This window comes from Zingiber officinale, chromosome 6B, assembly GCF_018446385.1.
Source record: "Zingiber officinale cultivar Zhangliang chromosome 6B, Zo_v1.1, whole genome shotgun sequence".
In the NCBI taxonomy this organism is placed as follows: Eukaryota; Viridiplantae; Streptophyta; class Magnoliopsida; order Zingiberales; family Zingiberaceae; genus Zingiber; species Zingiber officinale.
Window position 1 is genome coordinate 30,827,906 of NC_055996.1, and position 9,235 is coordinate 30,837,140.

Below are 9,235 nucleotides of genomic sequence, written 5' to 3' on the forward strand. Positions count from 1 at the left end.
CCTACTCAGAGGTCTATCTCACCCTTCGTCAATGCTCGCTATTCCTCAGGCTTGTACACTAGTACAAATGTGCTAAGCACATCCGATATCTAATACCCACGACGAAGAAATAAAGAGGTTGACTTCTATAACATTTATACCAAGTAGAAATCTTATTTCTCTTATTAAGATCTTCCATGTAAATCTCCTCCTGCCCTGCTTGTCCTTGATATAGTTGACGAAGATGTACAACCATATCGTAAGCACCCATCAACTCATGTTGCTTATGAAGCTCAGAGTTCATGGTCGCGAGCATAAGACAGGACACATCTAATGCGTCATCTTGATGCTTCTTGTAAGCATCTCGCTTGCTCAGCGTGGCGATGGCGTGAGGAGCCTCCAATGGGCCGCCCAACGCATGCTTAGGTTCCCGAGTGAGAACAATTCTCGTGTTCCCGTATCACCAGAAATTTGCTCATGAGCTTGTCCTTCTTAAGGACAGATCGCAGGGAGAAAATGTTCGTATTCGACGTCATGGCAATTCTACAACAAAAATAAATGCAGAAATAAATATCATATTCTTTTAAAATCATTTAATTAGGCCTTTAATTAAATGATGCTCCCACTGAATTCTATAATTCTTGTGGGACAAGATCCACATCATACTAACCCTTGAGTTAGCTTTGGCTAATACGCCCAAGGCTTAGTATGATCGGTAGGTAACGATTACCAATTACATCTCTATGCAACTCTTGTTTATAGAATCAATATCTGCATTTATATTAAAACTCGAGTTAGCTTTGGCTAATACGCCCGAGAGTTAATATAGATGTGATTTTGACCTATCTTTTCCAACCGTTGGAATAATGCCTATAGTTGACTCGATCCAACCGAGTAACTATGAATACTCAATCTAATTGAGTTTGTATTCACCCATGCGTTGATAGACGGGACCAAGATTGTCCCTCCGTACCCTACCAAGATAATATGTATTGCTCTGCTTTGGCAGATTCAACAATACATGTGATCGAGGTAGTGATAGGTATCACGGCACGGTTAGGCATTTTAGAGTTGGTTCGATCTAGATCTAATCTAATCGAGAAGAATGCATCTTGTGCACGACTTAGATCTAATCTAATCGCAAGGGTGCATCATGTGCACGACTTAGATCTAATCTAATCGATAAGGCACTAATTAATTAATTAATTATTAAACATGCATCAAATACATAATAATTAATTAATTAATCTATTTGTGATTTAGTCATGGCCCTACTACGATCTTCTCAAGCCAATGAGAAGATCGATTGGTCAACCTAGGGTCAACAGCTTCTCCAAGCGCCTCCCTTTGACCACCTTGTGTTGCTCGTGCCCGCCTCGGAACTCCGTCTCGTGTGGACCCTCCACCGCTCCAATTTGTACATTACAATTTGAAACTCGAGTTACATTCGAGTCTAAATCTAATTTACAACAAGAAAATATGAGAAGGCACGACACGCAGGTCGCGAATATAATACAACACTCGCAAACACATAACGGCACGCAGGCCGTATTATGAATTACAACACAACCAATCATATTGGGCTTTGGGCCATGACTATCACAAATTAATATATATAATTCAAAATTATATATTTTCATAATTTTCTATAATTTTAAAATTAATTTTACAATTTTTACAAGTAAAATTTCCCGGCGGTCCCGTTTAGCGGTTTCGGGCGCAATCGCGGAACGGATCCCCTTGCGGGGCCCAGGGGCATCGCCCCTACCCGCGATCTAACCATCGCGAGGGTTCCTTTGCGATCCAACAGCGCCTAAACCCGCTATCCCAAAATGATTTGGGTCGAGACATTGCCGTTTCGGAAAAATCTTCCCGGCGGGTTCGTTTTTAGCGATTTCGGGTGCAATCGCGGAGCAAATCCCCTTGCGGGCAGTACCCTACCCACGATCTAACCATCGTGAGTTGCTCCTTTGCGATCTAATGGCACCCAAGCTCGCTGTCCCAAAAGGATTTGGGGCAAAACGAAGCCGGTTTTGAAAGATCTTTCCGGTAGCCGAAGCCTACAAGTGCCGAGACACTTGTGCTTCGCTTCTACGGAAAAATTACCCATAAAATCATAAAAAACTAATTTTTACAGAAAATCACAGAAGGTTTTATTTTTCATAAAAATAAAAACAAACTCGTACAAGCCTTGCACGTGGCTCTGATACCACTGTTGGGTTTTTCGGGCCGCGAAAACCGCTTTTCGCGTCGCGGAAACCCCGAATCGCCCAAGCCACGGATCTCGTGCAAGGTAAAACCGAACGAAAATACGAGTACGAGTTTGAAAAACTTTAATCTACAGTAGATCTACATAAGGATAAACCATTTATACCTTTGATGCGATGCCCTTCGCGTTCCCGCTCGTCCAAATGATGCCGGATCTCAAGACCGTCAAGCGCCGGTCCTCTAGAAGTATCCACACGAACACACTAGATGGAGATGACCAAAAACCAAGGTGTGCTAGCACCTATGTGGTTCGGCCAAGGGAGGAGAGGGAGAGGGAGAGCTTGAGAGGGAGAAGGAGGAAGATCCACACAAGTGAATGAAAAATAAATTTTCATCACCCAAAAACCAAGTGGCCGGCCACTTTTCAAAATTCACATTAATTGCATTAATTGCAATTAATATGAAACCATAAAATCACATTAATTGCATTAATTGCAATTAATATGAAACCATTAAGAGAGTGGCTTTGTCACTTCCATGAGGTGGCACCCATGATGATGTGGAACATCATTATTGGTCCACCTAATGCCAACTCACCAATGAGGTGGCAAAATGTCAAGTCAAAATTGACCTTTGGTCTTCCTTCTCAAGTCAAGTCAAACTTGACTCAATCTCTACCATGGTGGATCTAATCCAACCATTTGATTCGAGCCAACTTAATATAATGAATCTAATTTATTAAATTAAATTGATTCAATGAGTCAAAATCTAAATTAGACTCATTTAACACATGAATCAACTTGAGTCGAACTCAAGTTAGCCCAATTAGGATTACTCTTAATCCAATTTGATTCATCAAATGAATCTAATCCTCTTGGTTCATCATATGAACCTAATCTCCACCTAATTGTCCTAAGTGTGTGACCCTATAGGTTCTTGTAATGTTGGCAATGCCCTAAACCCATTTAGGAGCATAAGTAATGAGCGGTATCTAGCAACACATCATTACTACCCAAGTTACAAGAATGTCGAGATCCGACATCACCTTGTGACTACCAATTGTGACTACTCACAAAATAATGACAAGTGTCCTTCTATCCTAGACATCTAGATTGATCAATATGAGGCATAGACCGTGTCATCCTCTAATCAATCTAAATCTTGAACTCCAAGTTAGACTCACTCGATCAAATGAGCTCAACATCTAATGTTGACTCATTTGGGCATGGCCATGCGCTTAGTGGTCTCACTCTATCAAGAATAGCGATGTCGCTCCCGTCATATGGGAGGGATAGATCCCATCTACATCACTCACATCCCTCTGCATAATTCGTTACATACCCAGTAATCGCCTTTATAGTCCACCCAGTTACGGGTGACGTTTGACGAAACTAAAGTACATAACTCCTTATGTAGGGATCCATGGTGACGTCAGGTCTAAGGACTAATAGTCATACTAATAGCCACATGAGAAAGTATATGACACTCATATAACGATCCATGATACTTTCTCATGGCGGGTCATTCAATATACATTCTCTAATGCATACCCATGTGTCAGCTTGATATCTCTATATCCATGACTTGTGAGATCAAGTCATCGAGCTGACCTACATGCTAGTCTTATTGTATTAACATTGTCCCTGAATGCTAATACTCGACTAGGAATGATTTAGAGTAGTGTTCCCTATATCATCTCACTATCGATTCAACTAATCGATTGATATATGTATGAACCTTCTACTCAAGGACGCTATTATACTTAGTCTATTTGACACTAATATAAATAAGTATAATAACCAAACAAATGCCTTTATTAATATACAAGAATATGATATACATGAGTCCATACAATCATCAAATGATTGGCTCTTGGGCTCTAACTAACACCCGCCTCCAATAGGAATGTCCAAATCCGACATTGAGATACTCGTCTCGCGTCAAGGTCCTGTGATATCAAACATAATGTCTAGTTTAGCTAATTCTATCATACCACAATTAGCCAAACTAAATTCTAATCCAATTTAAGAAGTTCTAAATTGGATCCAACTAATCCATCCAACATTATTAATGAACCCTAATCAACACATAACAATCATTTTCTTAATTCCAACTCATACCTATTTCAACCTATACATGATCAACAGCACAAATCAAATCCCTATGTCATACCTTAAAATCTATAGCCGTTCTTACTGCTGGATATACTCGTTGTCGGAGATTCGTTGCCGGAAACTGTGAATAGTTGCTGCGGAGAACACGCAATCACTGTACCACAGCGATTAGCCCGTCCGACTGAAATCTTCACTGAATAGAACATGAGGAGATCAAAATCTAACTAAATACAGTATCAGATCCCAAATTCCAATCCAGTACTCCCTTACCTTTAAAATCCGACTAGGGCACAGCTCTTTGTCGTCTTTGCCACTGTCGAGCAGAAACACAAGGACTCGACACTGTTTGCTCCTGTCCAAAACCAACCTGTGCAGAGGTAGCAGTGGACCAAGGCTAGGGCACGGAAGCAAGCAATCTCCAGCGATGGTCGGCGCTGCTCCGTGCGGCGACGACCATGAATCGGGATCTAGGGCACGGCGTCGGCTTTAGGGCATCGCCGTTGCTCCGTGTGACCGTGGCGGCGGAGCGACGCAACAGGAGGGCGACAGTAGGTCGGCGGTGGCAGATCGTCGTCGGCGCTTGGGGAAGAGGAGCGTCGGCTGTGGCGTCGGGCATTTGTCGGTGGCCTGGCTTCGGGTGGAGGAGACAGTGAGATCGAAAATTAGGGCACAGTGAGGAGTAGCGCAATAGGGAAGAAGAAGAAGGATTGGAGAAGAAGTGTTGGCTCGAGTTTTTGTACGCTGGTGGGGAAGAAACCGTCGAGCGATGTCGGTTAGGGCACTAGTTCGGCAGGGTCGAGCGCGCGGAGAAGAAGAATCGAGCACGCACGGGTCGCGAGTGAAGAAAAAAAAAAGAAATAAAGAAAAGAAGAAAGAGAAATAAAAAGGAAAAAAAATCTTTTCCTTGTTAAAATGGGATAGTCTAAACAGGCTTTCTCGGGTCCCATTTTTATCCCCGTTAACTCGTCTGTACGAGCTCCGAAAAATTCCTGAAAAATTTTCAAAAATTTCGAAAAATTTCCTTATTATTATTTGTCCTTTTACGGTATTTTACCCCCCTGACCTTTTCCACTCCTGTCGAGCTGTTAAATACTCCACCAATTTCTTCTGCAGTGCTTTGTTTCTACTAATTTTTTCCGGTGGTTTAACATTAGAATGGCGGTTGTAGCTCAAAGAAGAAAAGAAAGGCACAAACACAACATCAGCTTCACGAGAATCATCAACCCTTACAGCTGTGCAAGGGCCACTCCGGTCAGAGAATCTTGAGGATAGAAGATCCAATGTCAGCCAGTACTCAATGCTGTGTTGAAGATTCAAGCCACCAGGATGATCTGGAATTTCGGTCTGGATATCCGGCCACACACTCTTTCCATCTCCTTTCCAATCTAAAAGACGAAAGTGAAACTCAGGAGGCATATCATACATGAAAACCTTCAACATTGCCTTGCTCAGATCACACTGCTTGAGATCTTCATCTGCCGGTCCACTTTGAACGCGGAAAGTCGATTCCATAGACAACGAGGGCTCTTCTTCATGGTCTTTCAAAGGGAGTCTTCGGTTCTCAATCATGGAAAAGAACTTCTCTTTTGGATCATTGTAATCCAAGAAAAACAGATAGGGGAGAGCCAGGACTATTGCAAAACCAAGACAGAACAATAAAGGAAGCCGGCATCCAGGCCAACATGGCTGTGTATTCTTGTTAGCCATACTACACCAATGCTTCAATAAACGTCAATGGAAATTGCCTAATTTTGCAACAAACTTTATCATCCTAAGAACAAAGTGCAGGGGTCATAGCTAAGAACCAGGTAGCCCGAGATGAAGAATTCGTTTGACAAACAAGAACTACCACAGCATAATCCCCAAGTGTCGACACTTCCAATCCATACACATCAAAGAGAAAGCGGCCAATAGAAAGGGGGAAAAATTGCCGGAACCAATCACATGCCAAACCAAACGCCATCACCGTAACTTTCGAACCAAAACCAACACCCTCTCAGCCAAAAGGCGCCATTTTGGTGTTCCAACCGAAACAAAAGAAACCTAGAAAGAGCGAAACAACTCCCGATCTAAAAAAAAAAAACTTTCGCACCAACCATGAAATGGGCGACTGGAGAAGACGGAGGAAGGGACAAGATGAAGATTTGAAGCTTGCGTCGCAGGTGAGGGTGAGGAAGTCGAATTGCTCGCGCTTTGTCGCTGGATTCGCGGGAGTGTCGGAGGGTTCTCTCTGTGGAGTGGAGCTGAGTCTTCGGGCTTCCACTCACTTCTCAATGACCATGAGATTTGAATGGAATGGAAGAGAAAAGAGCATCATTAGACTTCTTAAACATTATTGTTCCTTTATGGAGTAATTTTGAAGGATTTTTTTTAAATAATAATAATAATTTATCATGTATTTATTTTTAAAAATACTCCATCACTTTAATGCAATTTATTATAGTCTAATAATTTTGGTTAGTACCAAAAAAATTGAAATGTAAATAAAAAATTATAAGTAAATTATTATTATTTTAATATTAATTAAGTTAATATTTTATTATTAACATCTACTCAACAAATCCTATTGTATTTAATATTTTAATATCAATCAGAGTGGCGCAGCGGAAGCGTGGTGGGCCCATAACCCACAGGTCCCAAGATCGAAACTTGGCTCTGATAATTTTATTTAAAAAATAATTTAAACTTTTTTAAAATTAAAATAGTAGATAATTTGAACTTTTTCCCCCTTCTTCTCTGAAGCTGCTTCTCACCCTTCTTCCTCCTCCCAACCAAAGCTGCTCCCCATTGAAGCTGCTTAAAGCCCTTCCTTTCCTCCTCCCTACCGAAGCTTCCTCCTCCCAACTGAAGCTGCTGCCATCGAAAGAAACTGTAATATGCAATTAAATATTTTATCCAAATGGTTTTTTTTTGAAATTATGATTTTTCCTAAGTGAATGACTTCTGATTTCGAAATTGTATTTAATTTGTCATCGGTTGTTATGTGATGTAGATAAACATGACACGACCGCGATTTAACCAAGGAAGACATTGATTAGTGTGACTTTGTGTAATATGTATGGAATACTCATGATTTATTTGGTTGTCGTACTTTATCAAATTGCAATACTTGCATATCGTCAAAGTAGGATTCGTCAAATAAAAAGTAGGGAGGACAAACGGATTGCGTGTGTGGAATTGATGTTCAGCCTTACGAAAGAGAGTAATGAAATAAGCATCAGTGAACTTCGAATTGATAGGACAACATTCAAGATATTGTGTGATATGGTACAAGACATTGGAGGTTTAAAAGCCACAAAAAATACCACCATTGATAAAATTGTCACCTTATTTGTCTACGTGTTGGCACATCATAAAAAAATTGAACGATGAGTCTCCTTTTTAAACGAAGTCGTGAGATAGTTGTAAGTACCCCGTAATAGTTTTGGTGTGATCAACCAAGTTAAGTTATGTCTTATTGTGTTTGAGCCTGGTGTCTAAGTATGCAGGAACTTAGGAATATAAGAAGTCGAGCAGAAGACGCAGCTAGCGAGAATGGTGGCATGGGAAGGGAGCAGACTAGCTCTATGTATCCAAGAGACGCGGTGCTACAAAAGAGTACACCTGGTGAACGAGAAGGGCATGCACATAGTTCGAGGGATCAGAAGCCAGGAGGACACCTGCTCCAGGAAAAGTTGGAGTGGAGTTTGGGTGAGCTCAACTTCGGTTGATTGGAGCATCACCCACGAGCTGAAGATCAGCTAAGGAGCTGATCTGCCTCAGGCAAGGTGCCTTCCATGAACAGTGTCGAATGTGCCTTCTATCCTGTTGAAGGTGCCTTCTAGTGACCATTAGCCAAAGATAAAGGCTTATCTTTGACGATAAAACTTCTCTGATTGAAGGCACCTTGAACCCTATTGAAGGCACCTTCGAATTTCGGATAAAGTTTTTCATAGGCTATAAAATGATCCCTGGAGCTAAGAAATAAATAACAACTCATGTATTCATTTCCTAGTTTATTTCTGAGCTTTCAAAGAGTATAAGAGGTTTTTCCAACTTCAACGAAGGAGATTTTACTAGTGTAACTACTTAGGTTATAACCAAGTAAATTCTGGCTTTCTTACTTATTTCTTTTTAAGTTGTTCAGTTTATTTCTACGTTAATGTAATTGGGCTATGTAATGAAATTGAAAAAATTGAGAAAGGGTTATTCCTGTTGGTTGCTACTCGGAAAACCTAATGGTTCCACTGTACAAAAATTTTGTACAAAGGTCTGAACCTTTTCCTAGCTACCATGTGTTCTTTTAAATTAAACTCGGATCGCCTGCGGAACTTAACACGTTTGATCCTAAGTTTAATTTATTTGTTCTTTTAGGTTTAGATTCGGATCTCCTGCGGAACTTAACACGTTCGATCCAAATCACCTAGGTTATTAATTTCATTAAATATTAGTTTCCAAAATTGGCTCCCAGTACTGACGTGGCGAGGCACATGACCTTCTTGGATATGGGAACAACCACCACCGACTAGACAAAGGCTTTTAAGGAAAGTTAATATTTAATTTCCTTAAATAACTTTAGGTTAACCGAAAGGAACAATCAAATCACAAGGAAAAGAAAAAAAAAACAAAGAACACAACATCGAAAATAAATTCGAAATACTAAAATCGCATGTCTCTTGTATTTGGTATTATTTCCAAAAATAACTAGTATGATGCGGAAAGGAAAAATACTAGTTATACCTTTTAGAAAGACCTCTTGATCTTCTACCGTATTCCTCTTCTAATCCCGGACGTTGTGTGGGCAACGATCTTCCGAGACGAGAACCACCAAACCACCTTCTTCTTCTTTCCTTCAAGTTTCGGCCAAGCAAGACTTTCAAAGGAAGAAGATCCTTTTCCACCAACCAAGCTCCAAGGGATGCAAGCTTTCTCTCCTTCTTCTCCAAGCTAAGATC

At 40.8% G+C, this 9,235-nt stretch overlaps 1 protein-coding gene and 1 non-coding gene across 2 annotated transcripts; one reads left to right on the top strand and one right to left on the bottom strand.

Annotated features, from left to right (window-relative positions):
- Positions 1-5,351: 5,351 nt before the first annotated feature.
- On the bottom strand, positions 5,352-6,264 carry LOC121990884. The gene is made up of 2 exons (XM_042544934.1): positions 6,107-6,264; positions 5,352-6,009 (listed from the first exon to the last, which is right to left on the bottom strand). Exons 1-2 carry the CDS (start codon positions 6,262-6,264, stop codon positions 5,352-5,354), a joined length of 816 nt encoding a protein of 271 aa, XP_042400868.1.
- Positions 6,265-6,890: 626 nt separating this feature from the next.
- TRNAM-CAU lies at positions 6,891-6,962 on the top strand. Its single transcript has one exon. It is a non-coding gene; the product is annotated as a tRNA-Met (tRNA).
- The last annotated feature ends 2,273 nt before the right edge of the window (positions 6,963-9,235 follow it).

Excerpts from the sequence above, each read along its gene's own strand:
- LOC121990884 (XM_042544934.1), bottom strand. The coding sequence starts at position 6,264 with ATGGCGTTTGGTTTGGCATGTGATTGGTTCCGGCAATTTTTCCCCCTT. Across the intron at positions 6,010-6,106 it reads TCTTCATCTCGGGCTACCTG|TATGGCTAACAAGAATACAC; the intron begins GTTCTTAGCTAT and ends GCATTGGTGTAG.